At 40.8% G+C, this 23,242-nt stretch overlaps 1 protein-coding gene across 1 annotated transcript in view; it reads right to left on the bottom strand.

The window, feature by feature from the left end:
- CPNE4 (copine 4) overlaps positions 1–23,242 on the bottom strand; it is a 560,705-nt gene that overhangs the window by 185,973 nt on the left and 351,490 nt on the right. The window contains exons 3-5 of the mRNA XM_089652053.1: positions 20,894–21,073; positions 17,837–17,908; positions 4,010–4,084 (exon numbers count right to left, since the gene is read on the bottom strand). Coding sequence (XP_089508179.1) covers positions 4,010–4,084; positions 17,837–17,908; positions 20,894–21,073 — 327 coding nt within the window. The remainder of the gene's footprint in view (positions 1–4,009; positions 4,085–17,836; positions 17,909–20,893; positions 21,074–23,242) is intronic.

The raw sequence follows: 23,242 nt of genomic DNA, 5'->3' as shown, positions 1-23,242 counted from the left end.
TTAATCATGTAATGATCCGCTATTATTGCTGAATAAAATGAGCAGAATAATAAAATCTCTTGATTTGACAGATAATTCCTCCATGCACTTGGCATGTCATAGGCAGCAAATGTTTTGACACATTCAGACAATACCTAGGCAATGCATAGGGGTATAAATGATGGCGAGGGAAAATTTTGAGATACCATCATTGCTTTGTATCAGTTAAGACCTAAGCATTTCTTTGTAGTTCAGAATCTATACTACTGACATATACAGTGTGTGTGCCAGGTTCTTTTCTTCTCTAGTGATGATAGCTAGCCATCATCTATGGGTATTTGTACCGTGGTGAGATTCTGTCAGTCCTTTGTACAAGATAATGATCCCACTATGGTTTCTCTGCCTCTGTGGTTCCAGATTTGGTCTGATTCAAGCAGAAAACTGTAATCATAATCCAATTATAATGGGGGATTTAAGCAACCCTCTTGGCTAGGCGTCAAGCCACAGCTGCAATATTACAGGCAGAGGATAAAGTATAGGACTTGCAATGCCCCTAATTGATGCCAGAGGGTTGTAGTGCTGCTTTTCTACATATGTAAAATGCAATTACCTGTATCAAATAAACTAAATCCCAGCACAGACCTTTCATTGTAGGGTGAAAATACTCTTTAACTGCAATTGCACTGGTCTTCTCAAAGTGTGACAATATAATTATATTACATAGCTTTAGTTTTTTTTTTTTCTAAAACTCACCTATATCAGAACTGAAAAAGTCAAGGTTACAGCCAAACTATAATGTGATTCTGATCTATTTTGTTAAAACTGGTCAATTAAACAATTACATTATAAAATAAACTGCTGAAATGTTTTCTTCTACTGCCAAACCACTGTTCCAAGAGCAGATCATGAGTCTGAAGGGTCGATATACTAAAGTCAAATAGGCTGTGCACAGAGCTTAGTGAATGTGGTGAAGCGCTGCTGATTTCCATCATCTGATTATGTGAAAGCAAAAATGCTTTTTTTTTTTTTCCTAGCAAATGATTTTTACAAAGTGAATATTCACCACATTCACTAGGCTCTGGGGAAAATGAATGCAAGTGCATTTGCAAAGTGCACAGTCTATTTGCATTCAGTAAATCAATGCCCATACATTTGATTAGTAGTCACAAATACCACCCAAAACGTACTCTCCACTCCTCACAAGACCTCCTACTCTCTAGTTCCCTGGTCTCCTCCTCCCATGCCCATCCCAAGGACTTCTCCAGGGCTTCCCGCATCCTCTGGAACTCCCTACCCCAATCCATCAGACTATCACCTACTCTCCTCTCCTTTAGGCACACCCTGAAAACCCATCTCTTCAGGGAAGCCTACCCCGCCCTCAGTTAATTGTCGATCTCCTCCACTCTTCCTACCACTCCATCCCCCACAGCTATTTCCTCCTGTACCACTATCCCCTCCCTCCCAGATTGTAAGCTCCAAGGAGCAGGGCCCTCGAACCCCTCGTATATTGAATTGTATTGTTACTGTACTGTCTGTTCCAAGAGCAGATCATGAGTCTGAAGGGTCGATATACTAAAGTCAAATAGGCTGTGCACAGAGCTTAGTGAATGTGGTGAAGCGCTGCTGAGTTCCATCATCTGATTATGTGAAAGCAAAAATGCTTTTTTTTTTCCCTTGCATATGATTGGGCATTTTGTACAAAGTGAAGATTCACCACATTCACTAGGCTCTGGGGAAAATTAATGCAAGTGCATTTGCAAAGTGCACAGTCTATTTGCCTTCAGTAAATCAATGCCCAAACGTTTGATTAGTAGTCACAAATACCACAAAAAACATACTCTCTGCTCCTCACAAGACCTCCTACTCTCTAGTTCCCTAGTCTCCTCCTCCCATGCCCATCCCAAGGACTTCTCCAGGGCTTCCCGCATCCTCTGGAACTCCCTACCCCAATCCATCAGACTATCACCTACTCTCCTCTCCTTTAGGCGCACCCTGAAAACCCACCTCTTCAGGGAAGCCTACTCCGCCCTCAGTTAATTGTCGATCTCCTCCACTCTTCCTACGACTCCATCCCTCACAGCTATTTCCTCCTGTACCACTCTCCCCTCCCTCCTAGATTGTAAGCTCCAAGGAGCAGGGCCCTCGAACCCCTTGTGTATTGAATTGTATTGTTACTGTACTGTCTCGTGTACTGTCTCCCATTATAATGTACAGCGCTGAGCAAACTGTTGGCGCTATATAAATACTGTATAATAATAATAATAGTCACATGATCACTGCTGAACTGTCAGATCAGAGTCCAGGCAGTGCTGCTGATTGGCAGGTTATACTTGAACTTTGGTCTCTTGAAGTGACAGTAAGCTCTTAGAATAAAAATAACAATTCTATTCTAGTTTATATTTTAAACTATAAGCCTGGGTTCACATATATGCGGTGCGGTATATCGCATTTGATAAGCACAATAACCGCACCTCATTCCTGTGCAAATCACATGTGATTTGTATGCAGTGCCATTAGAGCCATACGTTTTGTATGGCTCTAATCGCACTGCACCCGCACCAAAAACTTGCAGGACCCTTTCTTGGATCCGCACTAGAATCTGATCACGTAGGTATTCACACCTATGCGATCCGATTCTGCACATCGCACCACGTTTTGCGGACCATAACACTTCGGGTGTTGGTAACTTAACATAAACACCCGCAGCGGTTCGCATGAACGGGAGTACGATTCTGATGCGGTGTGGAATTTGCACTGAAAACGCTGTGAATTCCACACTGCATCAATGTGAACCACGGCTTAAAGTACTACTGCTCTCAGCCTACTCTGAATCTCCAATTTTTTTTTGCCTTTGCAGTTGTGATTCAGCTTCCTTTTCGTTCCTCATGATCCCATTGCATGTAGGAATGTAGCCACACTTTCCTGCTCACTACTATGATGGTTTATGGGACTATGGACTATAGACTGGGGGATGTGTACCTCAGTAGGTTACAAGACTATTACAGGGTAGCTCTACTTTTGTGGGGGAAAAATAACACATAAAAAAATAATATAGCATATACAATTGTTACACAAATCATATTGTAATTAAATGTTTTTAAAAAATGTTTTTCCTTGCATACTAGAGGTGTTCTGTACACAGATGGCGTACAGAATTCCCCCCAGAAATGTAATTTCTTGGTTGTGTGATCAGCTGACTGATTTTCCCAGAAGACTGCACTAAGATACAAGTAATTTTTTAGGCATCCTCTGCAACAAAAACTTTCATTTTTAGTGAGATACTCCCAAAGGAAAATTATGCCTAAAGACCTTGCCACTTTCCTCATTAGAACTCTGCAAGTGTAGCAGCTGATTGGTAATTATAAAGTCATTCCCATTCACATTGCACATGAACACAGACAAACAGCTATTTCTTCAGAATAACAAAAGGTAGGAATCTGCAACATAGTTTGTTTAGATCCCTGCAATGTACATTGATCACCCAGAGGGGAATTTTTTTTTAACAAAAGCGGAGTTACTCATTAAGTAGTGGATGTGTATGAATTATATTTGTAGAATGAGAATATAATTTAGTGTCACTTTAAGGCCCTTCATCAGAGATCATATATTCAATGCTTTGGCATTTGGGTATCTGGTTAGCACTGGAAGAAGTATAAGACAGCAATTTCTCTCAGAAAGGCAAGTATTCCAAAAGTTTATATTATCATTTATTAGTTTAATAGATATTCTACACAGGGCTGCATATAATGGGATTTATTTTACAAAATGTGGATTGAGGTTAAGCAAATGGTTCCAACATGGGAAAAAAAGAACGTTTGCTTTCAGTGTTCTCTGCAATAATGCTGTTCCTCCTCTCATTTTAGCCCATGTACACAGAATATATTCTGAATTACTGGGGAAAAAAACCCTGACAATGTCAAGGTTTGGATTTTTTAAATTCTCCCACAAAATCAAGCTGGGCACCTTTAAAAGAAATCTTAGTATCACTTATTCACATATTTTATTGCATATTTTATTAAAAACATTGTACCTTGTCATCTAATTTCCGGGCACTGAAGGAAAGTTCAACATAGTCATCATTTCCAGATAACTCTTCAGCAATCACCTGTAATGAAAAGGAACAATTTAATTTAGTTTATCATCTTCCTGTAAGCTCGATAGCTGAAAAGTGAATATGTTTATTGGCTATTTCAAATGATCCTTCATATTGTACAGAGTTACATAGAGCTCAGAACACATTGTACTGCTTCCGGCCTCTGTGGTATGTTAATAGAGGCAGATTAGATGGGAGGACACATAAACCAAGACATAAAATCTTGGGAGAGAATGTATCATGACTTTCTAAAAGTGTAACTACAGATAATTTTTTTTTCATTTTGGATAAAATGTGCAAGTGATGTAGCTTGTGTCAAGTCTTTACAGCTATATACCCCAGTTTGGATATTTCTTGTTATTATCTCTTCCAGAGATTAAATTGGAACCAAGTGTATATGTTCCTATAGTGAGTCACTTAGACAGGTAGCTCATTGGAAGATCTCCCCTCTACTCATGCTCCTTTAGACTTTAGATTTCCTCTTACTTTCTGTCCCATTGACAATGGTCACATTGACATAGAAAAATCTCTCCAACAGGGATGGAGAGAGTAATAAAAAGCAGACATAGGCTCTATCTTTCCTTTCATACTCTGTTCAAAACATTTACAAAGTTTTGAATGGATTCTTACTTTCCCTAAATAAGCACAGGGAAAACCATATTGTCGTACAAACAGAACCCACAAAGATATGTGGTCATTGGGTGGTATATAAAAGCAGGCTAAGGCTACATGCACACTAAAAAAAATGCCAGTTCCCTTGGCAGAAAAAAACACTGAAATAGAGCGTCTTTGTACACAGCTTAGTCGAGTTTAGCAATTTTCTTCAGCATTTTCAGTCTGTATTTGCCAGTCATATTCTGTGTCTTTAAATGTCTTTTAGAAATGTTAGTCTTGCCACCGTAGTCGGCATCTGATAAAGGCTTAGAGCCAGTGTAACTGTGAGTTTTAGTGTATATTATTGTGTAATGTACCCCTTCTGTAGACTGGAATATTAAGATTCATTGAGATGTACTGTAACCTTTTGTTCAGGATAGGTCCTGAGAGAAAGAAGAGATTCTCATTGGTCGTACATGAACTTTAATGGCATCCCAGTCTTAGTCCATAGGGTTCAATATTGAGCTGGCCCACCCATTGCAGCTATAACAGCTTCAACTCTTCTGGAAAGGTTGTCCACAAGGTTTAGGAGTGTCTATGGGAATGTTTGACCATTCTTCCTGAAGCGCATTTGTGAGTTCAGGCACTGCTGTCAGATGAGAAGGCCTGGCTCGCAGTCTCTGCTCTAATTCATCCCAAAGGTGTTGAGGTCAGGACTCTGTGCAGGCCAGTCAAGTTCCTCCACCCCAAACTCGCTCATCCATGTCTTTATGGACCTTGCTTTGTGCACTGGTGCTCAATCATGTTGGAACAGGAAGGGGCCATCCCCAAACTGTTCCTACAAAATTGGGAGCATGAAATTGTCCAAAATGTCTTGGTGTTCTAACGCCTTAAGAGTTCCCTTCATTGGAACTAAGGGGCCAAGCCCAACCCCTGAAAAACAACCCCACACCATAATCCCCCGTCCACCAAACTTTATAGTTGGCACAATGCAGTCAGGCAAGTACCATTCTCCTGGCATCAGCCAGACAGAGAAGTGTAATGCATCACTACAGAGAACACTGCTCTACACCACTAGATCTGACGCTTTGCATTGCACCTGGTGATGTAAGGCTTGGATACAGCTGCTCCACCATGGAAACCCATTCCATGAAGCTCTCTACACACTGTTGTTGTGCTAATCTGAAGGCCACACAATGTTTGGATGTCTTTAGCTATTGACTCTGCAGACAGTTGGTGACTTCTGCGCACTGTGCACTTCAGCATGTGCTGACCCTGCTCTGTCATTTTACGTGGCCTACCACTTCGTAGCTGAGTTGCTGTTGTTCCCAGTTGCTTCCACTTTGTTATAGTACTACTAACAGTTAACCATGGAATATTTAGTAGCAAGGAAATTTCACAGATGGATTTATTGCACAGGTGTCAACCTATCATGGTACCACACTTGAGTTCACTGAGCTCCTGAGAGCGACCCATTCTTTCACAAATCTTTGTAGAAGCAGTCTGCATGCCTAGGTGCTTGATTTTATACACCTGGAAGTGATTGGAACACCTGAATTCAATGATTTGGAGGGGTGTCCCAATACTTTTGGCAATATACTGTACATGTACCAAAGGGGTAGGGAAGGTGTTCTGAGTCAGTTCACTCTTTCATTTCTTGTGAAAAGGTAAATTACCCTTTGATTATAAGTGCATTTCTTAGTCTACCTGCAAAGTCCCAAAGATATCTGTTAAGCCTGATAGTGACATCCACTAAATACAGATTTCTGTGATGGTGTGGCAATGATGCTGCACTGCTCCTGAGTTTACAGCATAGTTGCCACTGTCATGTAGGCTGTGCCTGTTTGCACTACAGTGGGATGAAAAAATGTTGCAGGGGGTGTGGCTATCAGCATTGCTACTGCTGATTCGCAAGTACGTAGCTACTACGTAGGCCAAACCTAGTTGTGCCCACTGCTTTCTGGATTGGCAGCGCTGCCTCTGTTGCCAAAACCCTTCCACTGTGAGCTGCAGTGTTTGAGTGGGGGAGAGTGTGGGATACAAATGATGGAGGATTTGGTTCAGTCAGTGAAGGTAAAGAAAGTATCTAGTTTAACTAATGAGGCTTGTGTATTGCATAGTAACTGGATGTGTACTTGTTTAGACTGTCATACACGAGCCTTTATGTTAAAAATTGCTAGAAAGCTCTGAAATTTCAAACTTTTCAGACCTAAATGAGAGTTGGCTGACTACGGTGTCCTTTTATCATGCAGTGGTAAATGACCGCTGCTCAGTTCTCTGGCATTCTCAGAGAAGACAGTTCTCCTCTGAAAGCCTTTTTATGAAGCGGTGTAGATCGCTTCTCCGAATGAAGGGAGAAGTGATCTACAAACACTTTGAACACTGGAAAACGGCTGCTTTTACTATAATCTCATGAGATTACAGTAAGAGATCAGTCAAACACCGTTTACTAAACAGCAGTAAATTATCGCTGCTTCATTTGCGGTTGCCCCGATTCTCCAGCTCTGGACTGAAGAATCTGGAGGGAGAACACAGATCGCCAGTGAAGGGCTGACATCGCTCCTTCATACACTGGCCGTCTGTGTGCTGAGATGATCAGCGGAGGACATGTTCTCCACTGATCATCTCTGTTTCCTAAACTATTAATGATTGGAGATCAGCAACGATCCTCAGGATCTCCGCTGATATCAGTTTCATAAAAGGACACCCATTCTTTCTCACTGATCAGTGTATCTGTATTTTTGCTATGGACAGTGCTTGGCTTGTCATACGTACAGTTATGTTCGAAATAATAGCAGTGTGTTGAGAAAAGTGAATAAAGCTCAAAATCCTTCTAATAGCTTTTATTTCCATACAAACAAATGCATTAGGAACACTACACATTCTATTCCAAATCAAAACATGAAGAAAAATATATCAAATTTGTGTTGTTCCTCTAAAAAAATTGAAGAAAAGTGAATATTAGACTGTTCAAAAAAATAGCAGTGTTTGTATTCTTCTTTACAAACTCAAACATTCACTATATAAACTGAAAAATGTTTGAAGATTTTGCTTTCCTTTGAATCACTTCATTAATAGTTCGTTGTATAAGCACTGTTTCGGAGAACTGCTGTACATCTGGGTTGCATGGAGTCAACCAACTTCTGGCACCTGTGAACAGGTATTCCAGCCCAGGATGATTGGACTACATTCCACAGTTCTTCTCTATTTCTTGGTTTTGCCTCAGAAACTGCATTTTTGATGTCACCCCACAAGTTTTCTATTGGATTAAGATCCAGGGATTGGGCTGGCCACTCCATAACGTCAATCTTGTTGGTCTGGAACCAAGATGTTGCACGTTTACTGGTGTGTTTGGGGTCGTTGTCTTGTTGGAACACCCATTTCAAGGGCATTTCCTCTTCAGCATAAGGCAGCATGACCTCTTCAAGTATTCTGATGTATTCAAACTGATCCATGATCCCTGGTGTGCGATAAATAGGCCCAACACCGTAGTATGAGAAACATCCCCATATCATGATCCTTGCGCAACCATGCTTCACTGTCTTCACAGTGTACTGTGGCTTGAATTCAGAGTTTGAAGTTCGTCTGACAAACTGTCTCCAGCCACTAGACCCAAAAAGAACAATCTTACTTTCATCAGTTCACAAAATGTTGCGCCATTTCTCTTTAGGCCAGTCAATGTGCTCTTTGGCAAATTGTAACCTCTTCAGCACATGTCTTTTTTTCAACAGTGGGACTTTGCGGGGGCTTCTTGCAGATAGCTTGGCTTCACATAGGCGTCTTCTAATTGTAACAGTACTCACAGGTAACTTTAGACCTTCTTTGATCTTCCTGGAGCTGATTGTTGGCTGAGTCCTTGCCATTTTGGCTATTCTTCTATCCATTTGAATGGTAGTTTTTCGCTTTCTTCCACGTCTTTCAGGTTTTGGTTGCCATTTTAAAGCATTTGCGATCATTTTAGCTGAGCAGCCTATCATTTTCTGCACTTCTTTCTATGTTTTCCCCTCTCCATTCAACTTTTTAATCAAGGTACGCTGTTCTTCTGAACAATGTCTGGAACGACCCATTTTCCTCAGAATTTCAGAGAGAAATGCACTGTAACCAGCATATACATTTGCTGCCTTCCTTCCTTAAATAAGGGCAATAATTGCCACCTGTTTTTCAAAGAATGAATGACCTCACTAATAGAACTCCACACTGCTATTATTTTGAACATGCCCCTATCAATTAGTGATTCAATTACACAGAATCAGCAGCATGCATGTCATGACTGTTGGGTCTGTTGGATTTCTATTACTCTACTACACCTGCTAGTAAATTATTTGCCATGTAGAAATATCATTTCTACCAAAAACAGTGATTGATCAGGTTAGTGATGTCTGACTGCTATTATTTTGAACACAACTGTATATCAAAATCAAGTTATTCATAAATGTAGAGGAAGCTGTCATGTGCTGGAAGCTAAATGAACAGATTACTCTCGTGCTGTCAGGCTATGCATCAGTCCAGGTCCTCTTCATGTTTTCTGGAATAAACCCAACTGACATGAAGCAGAGCTATTAAAGCAATGGACAAAAAGCCTCTACTCCTTTTTGTAAATGTTTTGTGTGCTTGCTGTTAGAAAATATTTACTATTTTCAGAGTTATAACTATTACATGTGTCCATTTCACCACAGAGCAAAACAAATGACACCTAAGAACAGATATCTGCCGGCAGTAACAAAATAGGACAATTCTGCCTCTATTATACTTTAATCTTTGTTTTCATCCTTTCTTGTTTGAAGTGTAACTCCAGAGTAACAGCTACATACACAGTTCAATTACATAGACTGTATGTTTGCTGTCATACTTGCCAAATGATTTGTAACTTTGGCCAGCCAAGATGATCAATTTTCTAATTTCCAAAAATAGGAAGGTGCATCACTGAACCATAACATAAGTGTATTACTTGCCTGGGTGTGGGGTTTGGCAGAGGTTTGTAAATTCTAAGATTGGCTAAACTGAATTACAAATGATATAACAGGAAAAAAAGAGAACATTTTTGTATTTAAACTGTGTACTAAGCTATTTACTTGGGAAATCTAGTGGTAGTAAAGTCCACTTTTTGACTTGTACCTACAGGTAAGCCTATAATAAGTCTTATCTGTAGGTACAATGAATACCTCCTAAACTTGCACTGTTTAGGAGATATTCACACAGGATGCAGTGATGCATGCGCTCATACCCATGCCGTCCCTTTAGAGCTCCATGCCACGGCAGTGACTCCTGTGTGCATGCGCAGGAGTGGCATCATTGTGGCTCGGCCATTCATACAGCTTGAACCCACGAACCCGGATGGAATACCTGGTAAAGATGGAAGCCCTGGCAGTGCTAACAGTGCGCTGCTGAAGGGCTTTGTTTTAAGGTAAGCATGCCATAATGTGCAAGTTTGCTGTTCATACTAGCACATTATAACATTAAAGTGCTACTAAACCCACAACAGTAAAATCAGTCTGCAGTAAAGCATCACTGTGGAACGCAAGGGGTTAATCCTCTGCATTGTGTAAAAATGCCTTGTGATCCTTTCTTCTCTGCCCCTCCTCTTGTTCAAATTTCCACATCTTACAGACAGAACCTGTAGTCATTCTGCACATGCTCAGCTTAGTGTGTATTGCTAGAGAGGTTTTTTTTTCTTGGGGGAGTTGCATGTGATCAGCACAGGGCCAATCAGCACAGACAGAGGTCAAGGGTTTTGCATCCTCCTAGAGCAAAATGAAAACTCCTCCTACAAGCTTTATCCAGTGCTCAGCTGAAGTCACAAGACTGTTGTAACTGCTGATGAGAAAAGGTATTTAGCAGTTTATATTTACTAAAATAATTGCATTTTCATGTTCTGTGTACTGTGGGAGACCAGATGTAGTGAATGCAGGGTCCTGGGTTTAGTAACACTTTAATTTGGTGGATTTTGTTTTTCTTTGTTCCTTAAGGACTTTACTACCTCTTTAAAGCTGAACTTCACACAGGTATTAAAGACACAAACTGATGCAGCTCTATATTTATTAATACATTATAAAAAATATTTTAAAATGTATTTTAATTGCAGTAAGTGGCTGTATTTGACTTTGTACCAGGCTCTTGCAATTTTCTGTAAAGGAATCATCTGAGGACAATAAGTTAAAGCGTGTTTAAAAAGTTTTAGTGGACCTCATCATATCATGTAGATCACCTTTTAAAAACAATATTCTAAATAAAGAGAATGTGCATAATGAAGACATCTGAGGACAATACGCCAAAACTTGTATGAAAAGTTGCAGTAGATCTTTTCCCTTAGTTACCTTGAAGGGATTCTGGTCTATTCCCAAAATAATATTTCTTCGGCATGATCAAAGACTGCTACAATAGATAGACTGCCCATTTGTATCACATAAATTTATAGTTATGTGGGTTTAAACTTCTTTTTTTTCTAGACCTGACTTTCTTTACCTGATTTTTATTGTGATCCCCAACAATGTATAGTGTGCTAACTGAAATTCAGTTAAAAGTACTAGGACTTCAGGAGTGCATAATTTATTCAGTACCTGGTGCCAGAATAAAAAATCCTTAGAGGAACCTAAAATTTTGACCGCATTAAAAGCTATTTCACTTTATTGCAAAAGACAGGAAGTACAAAAGAGTACAGGTTCCATGCAAGTGAAGTAGCACTCATTTTCATTAGTAAATGTAATGTGGTAATGCTTTACTTTGTAAAGAATATCCAATGAGGTTCAAGACAAATTTTTGCTTGGGCATGATTGGATCAGCAGAGCTTTACCAATGCTCTCGGTAAAATTTGTAAAACTGCACTTGCAAAGTGTACAGTCCATTTGCCGTAGCCCCCCTAGCAGTCTGATTATGTCCATATTTCTGTGCTCAAAGCGGTACATTTTTTTGCATGGAAATAAGTATTTTTTTATTGTAGGCCTGTAATTTTTAGGAATAACTCACTGAAATCTGTCCGAACAAGAGTCTAGTAAACATTCCGGGTATGTTAAAATTTGAAACACGAAATCATAAATTATAATTTACTAAATAATCATAAAAAATAATAATATAATAATAAATTTAATTCAAAAATATAATCAAACCAAAAACACAGAAATTTGAAACAGAGCGCCAAGTTCGCACATCACTGAGCTTAGTCGCAAAATCGTTTTCAGTGTCTGATGACGAATTTCCCCACAAATCATTAGCACTCAATTCTGCAAGTAGTTCTAATTTACTATCACTGTTCTCTAGCTGGTCTAAAACTGCTTTTGACCCAAAGGGACGCTTTTTGGATGCCATGGACGTTTCTCAGTTTCCAGGCAGAAAGAACAGTAAAAATGCAGGCAGGGCACAGGACAAAGCACTAGGGACAAAATGTATGTGAAATGGTTTGATACAGTAATGTTTTACTATGTGATTTTAGTGAATTTAGTGAATGTCACTTTTAAAATTTTCACATTTCCCGCCAGTTCCGTCCCCGTACGTCCTGATGTCACAGGGAACGGAACCCGGAAGACAGATGCCGCCATCGGTCGGAGGAGATGGCCGGGGACGCTGAAGGAGGGACATCATGGCAGCGCAGGACAAGGTAAGTGAAGAAGAGATCCCGGAGCAGTGCTGCAAGATATTCCTGAGTGTAGCTCGGGGTTACCGCTTGTGGTGCTTTACCCCGAGCTACACTTGGGAATGCCTCCAGGGAAGTTAAAGCGGAGTTCCACCCGATTTTTAAAGTTTGGCCCCATGCATTGCTTCCTGCTGTCCCATCAATGTTTGGCACATTTTTTTTTCTCCTAAAGTTTTCATACCTTTAGGCTACTTGAAGCACTTCCGATGTACCTCGGCGAATACGTCATATCCTCCTGCCTGTTGGTTCCTGGGATGTATGTGTCAGCAATCCCAGAAGTCAATGGGCATCCCCCACTCTGCAATGAGTGCGCCGTGCTTTCATCTCAATGCGCTGGCGCAAGATCAGGAGGTACATGCTGGGTAGCCAGCTGCACCGTATCCTGGAAGAAAGTGCAGCTGGGCTTCAGATGCCCACAGTGAAGATTGAAGAACACAGGATCATGAAGGGCCAGTGAGTATCTTTAAAAAAACAAGGAAGACAAAAAATTACATCTGCAGCATATGACATTTTGCATGGCATAAGCTGCGACTGTCACGGAGGAACGCTAAAAAAAAAAAGAAAGAAAAGACTGGAACTGCTTTAAGTAAGTCAACCCCAAAGTATAGCCCTTTATCAAGCTAGGAGTAAACTGCACACTTTATATATAATTTCAATCAGCTGTTATTGTGCTAAAATATATACACATTCAAAGAGAGAGTGTGTATTTTATTACATGTTTCTGCATTAGCTATGTATGTGAAGTGATTGGTTTTGATAACTGTTTAGGGATAGTAGTGTGTGATTGCAAAAACCTGTACACTACTGTTTATCTGCTGGAGAGCAGGACGTTTTGGCTATAAAAGCTGAGATAAGACTGGTTTTGGGTTGAAATTCATTACTGCTACTGCCTATCCAGCACTCACTTGCAGCAGGAGCCAGAATATTGGATATACAGCTAAAGGAGGATAAATGTCACCACTGATTCTAGGGACTGCTGATATTTTGTCAGTCCACCCCTGGTAGAAGTTCACCAATTTGAAAAGCTGTGTCTAAAAATTGTACAATTTCAGAATAATGTTCTTTAATGTGAAATTACAAAGACTTTAACTATATCATCATCTACAGTACATACTATCATCAAAAGATTCTGTCAATCTGTAGAAATTTCTGTAAGCAAGGGACAAGACCAAAACGCAGTATTGGATGTTGAATGGATCTTCGGCCCGCTGTCAGACGGAACTGCATTAAAAAACAGCCATGATTCCATGATGGATATCAATGCATGGGTTCAGGAATGCTTTCAAAAATCACTGTCTGTGAACACAATTCACCATGACATTCCAAAAATGCAAAGTAAAGCTCTATCATGCAAAGAAGAAGCCATATCTGAACATGATCCAGAAACACCACTTTCTTCTCTGAGCCAAAGCTCATTTAAAATGGCCTGTTGCAAAGTGGAAAACTGCTCTGTGGTTAGAAAAATTGAAATTTGACATTCTGTCTTCTGGAATATAGCGTAGAGGGACCTTTTGGCTTGTTATCAGTGCTCAGTTGACAAGCCTGCATTCTATCATGAGAATTGCTAATCATTGCAGATTATACACAGCATCCCCATTTTTTTGGATTTGGGGTTGTATATCTAGTGTGAACTATTTGAGTCTAATTTATAGACAAACTATGAAAACTAGAGATCCATTGTTTTAATACATATACCAATAAAGTAAGAAGACAATTTTGATATACAGTATGTATGTGTTAATGCTTAAAAAGGTGTTAGGAGACACTGCAATCATGTACCCTTAAATTAATTATATGTTTTTGCCATAATGGTGCTAGACATTTTGACTAGAATGGTCATGATTGTGAGTCTCTTGCAAGCCTAACATTTGTGAGTGGTCACACCTTGTGTGTGTTCTCCTGTTTCCAGTTAGGGCTACTTTTATTCTAAGAACACCAAATCTGATGCTCTATGCTGAATACATTCTGCAGTTTGTGAATCAGATATCCTGGTCATTGTTCTTTCTCATAAGAATTTTCTGTTGATTAAGGGCTCATGTACACTGCAGCTGATAAACTCACGTTTAGAAGCTTTTCTGCATTTTTTTCAGCAGCCCCTGAACTCTCCTAATGTTTTCCTATGTGTCCATGTACACATCGTCATTTACAGTCGTTTACAAGCATTTGAGTTTACAGTCGTTTTTTTGAACGCAGAAAACTTGCGTTCAGCAGTAGATTTTATCAGCGTTTCAGACGCCAAATGCTTGTAAACGTGTGTAAATGCTTGTAAACCCGGCTAACCGCGTTTATAAGCATTTGCGTTTGGAAATTTTTTATAACTCTTCCATTTCCAAATGCTGTCCAGAGCCTTTTTTCATCATGAAAAATGCATGCAAATCATTTTCAAGGTACTCATATGGACAAAACACTGAACACAGGATGTTCCTACCAAGCTTGTCACACATTGTAATGACCAATTCACACCTCAGACCTCTCCCACCCTTGGAAACAAAAGATATGTTAATGCCCATTCAAACCTCAAATTCCTCAGGAAGACCCCCTGCCAGGTGACCTTAATGACTCACTCCACCAGACACCTTTCCCACCCTTGGAAACAAAAGATATGTAAATGCCCATTCACACCTCAAATTCCTCATGAAGACCCCCTGCCAGGAGGCCTTAATGACTCACTCCAGCAGACACCTTTCCCACAAAAAGAAATGTTAATGAGCAACTCAGACCTAAGCTAAACTCAACACATACTGCTGTCTCTGCTTCTACTCTCTGTATTTCTCTGAAACAGTCTGAAATAGTTAATAATTTGCCACTTTCCAGTGCATTCTGGGCATTTGGAAGGTTCTCCTGTGCTTATCTTTAAAAAACACTTTTAAAATGCAAACGCACATCAACGCGGCTAAACGCGGTATGCAAATGCATCAAAAATGACGTTTGTTAACCTGCGTTCACCTGCTGTCAATTTCCAGCGTTCAAATATGAGTTTATCAGCTGCAGTGTAAATAAGCCCTAAAAATGAAAATGGCACTTAGCTCTAGTTTTAAAAATTTCTATTCCAGTATGTATTATTTAGTATAACTAAAGGCAAAACTTTTTTTTAAGTTCTGGATAGACTGGAGAGGGATTAGAACCCCTGCCAGTTTTTATTGCTGTCTGTGCCCCCATTAGGGAGATTAACCTTGTATATTTGTCCTGTTTACCATTATCATTAAAATGAAAAAAAAAATCCCAAATTTTGGGTTATCCCCAGAAAAGCAATAGAGGGGAAATCTTTTAATGTGGCCAGTTCTGTTGATCTGGGGGAACCCAAGGAACTTCCTTAATTTGCAGGGATTCCCTTTCACTTTCTGTTTGGCTATGGAACAGGAATTGAAGCAAAATCCCTGCAATGGAACTCAGATGATGAAAAAGGAATCTGACACGGGTCATAACCCTCCCTTGCTCTATCCAAAGTGGAAAAAAAAGTTTTGCCTATAGTTCTACTTTAACTTTAAAATGTACCTTCTGTTGCTCTCAACCTCCAAATCTCCAAATTTCTTTTTCTTGCTGCTACAATGTGATTTAGTGCTCTTTCAGATGGGTGGCCAGGGGGAGGTAAAAAGAGGCGGCCGAGCTGTGGATTTATTGCCCCCCCTGAATTGTCTCAATACAGGGCTGTACAAATGCCGCAGCAAAAGCATTTTTAACTCAGGCTAAGAGTTTGACAGTTGGTACCACTTGTCAAACTCCCCATTGCTACAACTGTGTACAATGCACATGAGTGCAGATCAGTAATGCGGCTTTATAAGGTTAAATCAGGCTGTGAGATGGCATTATAAAGCCTCCTCACCCCAGTCAAGTTTCCTTACAAGAGAGCTCAATGCAGATCACTCTTCAGAAGGCACCGCAGGGCACAGAAAGTCTAAAAGGGCCCTTACTGTTAGAGGGTGGCTACGTTCATTCTTCATGGTCTAACTGTATGTAGGAGCATAGCTACCTTCACTTGCTTGCTCCTGAGATTGATTATGGACTATGGATTTTCTAGTGTGAATAGAACAGTGCACATGAATGCAACTAAAGCACAGAAATGGACTAAAAGGAGAAAAGGAGAGGTTCAGGAACTAATTGGGGATGTTATAAGAAGGCAGAAAAACACAGTAAGAAATTATTTAGGGTCCTTTCACATGGGCGTTCCGTTTTTTTCATCAGTTCAGTCATGTTTTTTCAAAGAAAAACATGGATTAGTTTACATTATTTTTTTTATCAGTTTACATCAGTTTTTCATCAGTTTACATCCGCTTTTCATCAGTTTTTTCATTTGATTTTCATCCGCTTTACATCTGTTTACATCCTCTTTTGTCCGTTTTTCATCCGTTCCGGGTTTTTTTACGGACGAAAAATAGGGTTTTCTTCTGTTCAAAAAAATGGGTGTCAACGGATACGGGCATGAACAGATGTATCATCCGTTTACATCTGCTAGTCCATAGAAATACAAGAGTGTCCGTTTTTCATTCGTAAACAGACAGATGAAAAAACGGACATACAGAACGCCCGTGTGAAAGGGACCTTAATGAAAAATATATTACAGGATTTATTAAGTAGTGGATGTGTATGGATTATTATTTGGAGAATAAGAATATATCGTTTAATGTCACTTTAAGTAACTTTCAGGATCAAAAGGCTTTCTTTCCAAGGATCTGCATTCACTAATTTTTTCTTGTCTCTTGGAAGATGGGATACTTTTTCACAGAGATAAATGATCTCTACTGAATTTATAGGTTCGGGTATGCATGTCCATGCTCATATGCATCAGTACACACAGAAGGCACCAATCATGCTGGTGCACCCTGTACAAGACTGCCATTGTCCATCCATCCCTGCTTACAGATTTCCTTCTTCTACCTATGTTCTTCTGCTTCAGTATACTGTTGTGATCCAGCTTGTTACTGGCTTCTCTACACTCCTTGGCTTGTTGCTTGACTGCTGATTCCATTGTTCAATGGACACTACCAGGGGCGGACTGACAACTCATGGGGCCCCCGGGCAATAGGGGATCATGGGGCCCCTGTGTCCTCACCCACACTCAAACCACACCCGAAAAAGCCTATGAAAGGTATGAGGGGCATGTCATGGGGCCCCCTACTGACCCTGGGCCCTTGGGCAGTGCCCGAGTGCACGAATGGTCAGTCTGCCCCTGGACACTACTAGTGGTGCCGGTGAAGTCGGGTTGTGCCTTGGATGCTGCACAACAAGGGAGCCTACCTCAACCATTGGTGATACCTTCTAAAACGGAGATAAGGGAAGTTTCTGACTTCAGCATAATGGCATAGAAAGCAAGAGCAGCTCACTTAGTCATTTTACTTCTAGAGTTTGTTTTGTAGTATTTATGTTAAAAATGTAGCAGCTCTGTTGTACATATAAAAAAAGTAAAAATAAAAGTGCAATCCAGAAAGTTATTTGTAGACACCAGCCCAAGGCCCATGAAAGCGGAAGCATCAGACATACTATAGAATAGACGATATAAATAGGATCAGTCATTGAGAAGGTGTGAAATTCTCTAGAAGTCATACCGTTATAGATGATTTTCCTGCTGTGTTTCCATGCTTCAGCAATGATTTTGACAGCTTCCTTTGTGATACAATCTGCACAGACACCGAGCAAAATAAGAACAGATTACTCATGTAAAAGTAGCATGTACTCATCATTTCCAAATAAATCATTTTGTCTTTGTAAGATTTTTCATAACAGAAAAATAACACTTTTTGTCAATGCTCAGTACTCCAACATAAAGATTATCTGTAATGCTAAGGATTTAAGGATTGGGGTGACACATAATACTGTATACAATATCAAAAATGGAAAATATGTATCCTAATGTTTTATTTTATTTAGTGTCCACAAATTCATCAGCTCCTTAGAATTTAAACATAAATGTTAGTGCATGCAGCAAAAAGAACCTAGCTATTCCTACCCTTACTACAATGCTATACAGGGTGTCCTAAAAATGTATACACAATTTGATTGATTTTAAAGTCAGTATTTAATACCATACAGTTCAAATTCGCATGTTAAAATAAAATATGTAAATGTACTTTTTATACTTAGCGCCTTATTCAGTTAACTGCACTTACTGGCCACATCAGAACCCGCACACTATAGAGAGACATAATGAGCACAGCACAGTGGCTAAATGGTTAGCACTTCCACTTGGCAGTACTAGGGTCGTTGGTACAAATCCCAACCACGGTACCACCTGCCTGGAGTTTGCATGTTCTCCCTGTGCCTGTGTGGGTGTACTCTGGTTTCCTCCCACACTCCAAAGACATGCTGGTAGGTTAATTGGCTCCTGTCTAAATTGGCCAATGTATGAATGTAATTTAGGGACCTTAGATTGTACACCACTTGAGGATTAGGGACTGATGTGAATGTACAATATATGTATGTAAAGTGCTGCATAAACTGACAGACTATACAAGTACCTGTAATAAAATAATGATAATTTACCATGAGTGACGGTGTGGTGTGGCTTGTCAGCACATGGATTAACTGGACCATTTTTTGATGGTACTGTAACTGATGCATTTACTTAAAGCGGAGTTCCAGCCATCTTTGTGTTAATTAAAAGTCAGCAGCTACAAAAACTGTAGCTGCTGACGTTTAATAAACACACACTTACCTGTCCCAGGGTCCAGCGATGTGCTCACCCATGCCGTCCATTCTCTCCTGCATGGCGCCAGCATCTCAACTATGGGCACCAGGCTGTGACAGCTTGTGGCTTCACAGCCTGATGCCCACTGCGCATGCACGAGTCGTGCTGCGCCTCCTGATTGGTCTGGCAGTCTTCTGGGACCTGCGAAAGTTCCCAGGAGACTGCGGAAGAAAGGAGGTGGCTTGAACTTCTGGCTCACTTCGCCATGGCGAACTGAGCCGGAAGTTGGAGCGGGTACCTGTCCAAAACAGGTATTCGCCCCCCTCCAAAAGGTGCCAAATATGGCAGTGGACGGAAGGAGGAGGCAAATAAGCGGAGCTTCAACTTTTGAGTGGAACTCTGCTTTAAACTTGCTGATAGAATCTGTCATGCCACATATTCAAGAAGATTTTGGAGTTGGGGGGCTTTTATTTCTAACAAGATATGGCACCTCACACTACCATTGTGATGTAAGGGCCTATTTTGATGAGAATCTGCCAAACAGATGGATTGGGCAAAGAGGTTTAGTAGAATACCCTCCACAAAAGAAAAATTCACGGTACAAAACCAACAACTGTTGATGAATTAGGAGTAGCCATTGCAAGGGAATGCACCCAAATAGCAAACAAAATGATTCTCAATGTTTGTGATTCTTTTGCTTCATGTTACCAGTGTAGCACTACACCCTTAGGAGTCGCTGAAGTTTTGGGTCCCTATAGTCCTGCACAGCCAGGCAACACACATTTTCACACTAGACTTCAGTAATCAGTAACCAGTCATTGAGCTTGTTTTTGACGATTTATTAGGGGGATTTAAACTTGGATGGGGTAAGGGGGTGTACGGGATGCTCAATGAAACCGATGAACTGAGGACAACTTACACAAGTCTCTGCTGCAATACAGTCTCTTTTGGAGAGCTAGTCAGCATCTCCTGTAGTACCACCCCAGACCCCAGATAAACTCCTCTTCCTTATCCAGCTTTCTGGAGGTATCCCTGAGCAGGAAATACAGTGTCTGCTGCTTTGAAAAATTAGACAGCCCCAGTAGGTGGCGAATTTGGTTTCCCACCAGTATGCTCCTTCCCCTATCTGGCCCAGGGGGTGCAGGGCTATTCAATCAGTTCTTCTCCTGTGCTGGTGGGTCGGTGGCTGCTACAAGGCCTTCTTTCTGGGCCGCTCCTTCCCTGCTGCACAGGCTCTGAGCTTTCATCCTTTCCAGCTCCATTGCTTGTAGGCAAGCCCCCTCTCCCCATCTGGGCACCCTCCAGCCTCACATTCTCTTTCTGTCTTCCACCTGAACTCTCTTGAAGCTGAGCAGGCTCAATCACCTTTAAGGGTTGTCCTGGCCCCTTGCCAAGCTTCATGTTGGGCATTGGCCAGGCTCCATCAAAAGTGCCAATCAGCCACTCCACTGCTTCTAAACCTTTCCCCAAAATTCTAGAGCAGGGGGAAATAATAGAGGCCTGGTCTGCAGGCCTTCCAGCTCTGGCCATGTTTTGACCCCTGTTAGCTATCACACCCAGGCTGCTACTCAGCCCTCCTAGCTAGCAATTGAGGTCTAGCTCCCCCTAGCATACTTGGAGGGTGCTACATCAGCAATGCCTGGGCCAAAAGGGTGAGTTTGAGAACAAACGCTAAGTATAAAAAATACATTTATGTATTTTATTTGAAAATTTTAAATTGAACTGTATGGTAATTCATTCTGACTTTATAATTATCAAATTGTGTATACATTTTTGGGACACCCTATATAACACTCAGAAAATACATTTAGGGGAACGGTAACTAAAAGCAGTTAATAAACTAATTGATATAAAAACAAGTTAAACATATGGAAAATCAAAGTCTTCCAACCACCCCTCCCCAAAAAGAACATATATAGTCAAGTTGGGAGATTTTTTATACATTTACATAGGAATTCAAAAAATGTTTGTTTCTTACTTGCCCCAAAGTGCACTCCATACCACCCAGGAAGTCGGCATCTTTCAGGCCGTTGTGATTACTGCTTATGTCATGAACTTCAAAACGTAGGCGCTGAACTTCCTCAAAATAAAAGTCGACTGTGAAAACCTTTGAGAAAATAGGGTTGATGCATGTTCTAATGATCTCTGTTCTGTCTACCTGTGAGAAGAAAGAAACAAGAAAATTCAGAATGATTTCTAACATTCTTACTACTGTTATTAATACAAAGTAGAAAACCATTTCAAATTTGCCACAAATCTAAAACGGCTTACCGCATTGATCATTGCAAGGATGCACTATCCTTAGACTGACACATGCAACAGAAAATTCTTGTGGGAAGATAATAACAGTTGAATCATTTTTAACATTTTGCAAAGGAAACTTTACAAAAGAGAATCGTTGAGGCTACCATTGCTAACCTCTCCTTTTGAAAATTCTGGTTACTGAAGTGTATGCGTGGACTGGGACTGATCTGGGGTCTGATGTACGTGCGTGGATTGGGACTGATATGAGGTCTGAAGGTACAGAAATTAAATCTGATCCAAGATATTTATGTGATGCTGTAGGGCTGTGTACAATATTTCATAAGTTTAACTTTCCATAAGCAGCACAACTTGAACATGGCAGTACAATAAGAAATGTAATACTAATGAAGACTACAGCGGGCTGTTTGATGCTTGTAAAAATGGAACATCACGTGAAAAAAGGTCACTGATCTGCTCCATTAGCTGTTTTAAACACTTTATTTCCTTTAAAAAATTTAATTTAATTATATTAACCGCTTGTCCGCCGCCCTATAGCAGGTGTACTGCTACAGAGTGTAAAATCATGTATATATATACACGTGATTTGCATTTCCAGGTAGAGGACACACACGCACCACCCTACCTGCACCGCTGTTGGCTGCTGGGGATATCAATCACCGGGTTCAGGCTGGCGACTCGGTGATTGACGGCAAAGCTGACAGGGGAGAGACCTGTGTGTAAACAACACAGGTCTCTCTCCTGTCAGTATGGACATGCTGCACAGCAGAGAGATACAAAGCAGCATGTCTCTCAAGTAAAACAGCACACAGCACATGATGTAAAACACAGACAGCACATTGTTAACCCTTTGATCGCCCCAGATGTTAACCCCTTCCTGCCCAGTGCCAATAGCACAGTGTCAGTATTAGTGTCACTGGGGATATCAGTGGCAGTTAGTCAGTTTCCATCCAGTGTCAGAATGCCCGCCGCAGTCTCGCAGTTCCACTATAAGTCGCTGATCGCCACCATTAATAGCATAAAAAAAATTCCAGTATATATACCGCCATTTGTAGACACTATAACGTTCACGTAAACCAATTAAAATACACTTATTGGGTTTTTTTTTTAGCAACGACATGTAGCAGAATACATTTTGGCCTAAATTTATGAAGAAATTGGATTTTTAAAATTTTTCTTATTTGATATGTTTTATAGCAAAAAGTCAAAAATATTTTTCAAAATTGTCGGTCTTTTTTCGTTTATAGTGCAAAAAAATAAAAACGCAGAAGTGATCAAATACCTACGAAAGAAAGCTCTATTTGTGGGAAAGGAGGACATCAATTTCACTTATGTACAGAGTTGCATGACCGCGCAATTGTCAGTTACAGTAACACAGCTCTTTAAAAAAAAATGGCCAGGTCAGGAGGGGGGGGGGGGGGGGTGTTAAATCTTCTGGAGAGCAACAGAACTGGCAAATACAGATTTTGACTCTTTGTCACAAGTCAACAGTAAAGCTCTCAACTCCATTTCCAAGCAGTCCTAATGGCTGTTGATACTTGCAGAGAGCAATGACATGTGGCTGTCACAAGAACAGTAGCAGTGTCCTTTAGGGCTTGTTCACACTTGGCTGTTTTACCACTACTTGCCAAACGCCCCTATAGCGTTTGGCAAGCGTTGGTCCGGCATTTGCGGAGCGTTTTTTAACGCTCGGCAAACGCTCCACAAACGCCGCATGCGCGGTTTAGCGGAGGTTGCTAGGCATTTGCCGAGCGTTAAAAACGCCCCACAAAAGCCTATAATGCAGTTTGAATGGTGTTACCACTCCGCAATTGCCCTGCAAACGCCCTGCAACCGCGTCGCAACCGCACCGCAAACGCCGGCCGGGCGTTTGCGGAGTGGTACCATAGACTAGAATAGGAGGCTTCAACGCCTCCTGACTCGACCAGAGGCGTCCGTTTTGCCGCAACGTGACGCAAACGCTCCCGTTAGAACAGCACCATGTGCTGTAATGTGCAGAATCGGCAGAGGCGTTTGGGAAGCGCTTCCCAAACGCCTCTCTGCTGCCTGCACACAAGCTAGTGTG

The sequence above is a fragment of the Staurois parvus genome, unplaced genomic scaffold, assembly GCF_062004578.1.
Source record: "Staurois parvus isolate SC_StPar_1 unplaced genomic scaffold, SC_StPar_1.0 ptg000670l, whole genome shotgun sequence".
Lineage (NCBI taxonomy): Eukaryota > Metazoa > Chordata > Amphibia > Anura > Ranidae > Staurois > Staurois parvus.
Note: the sequence above shows the minus strand (reverse complement) of the source record. Positions and strands in the feature narration are given on the sequence as shown.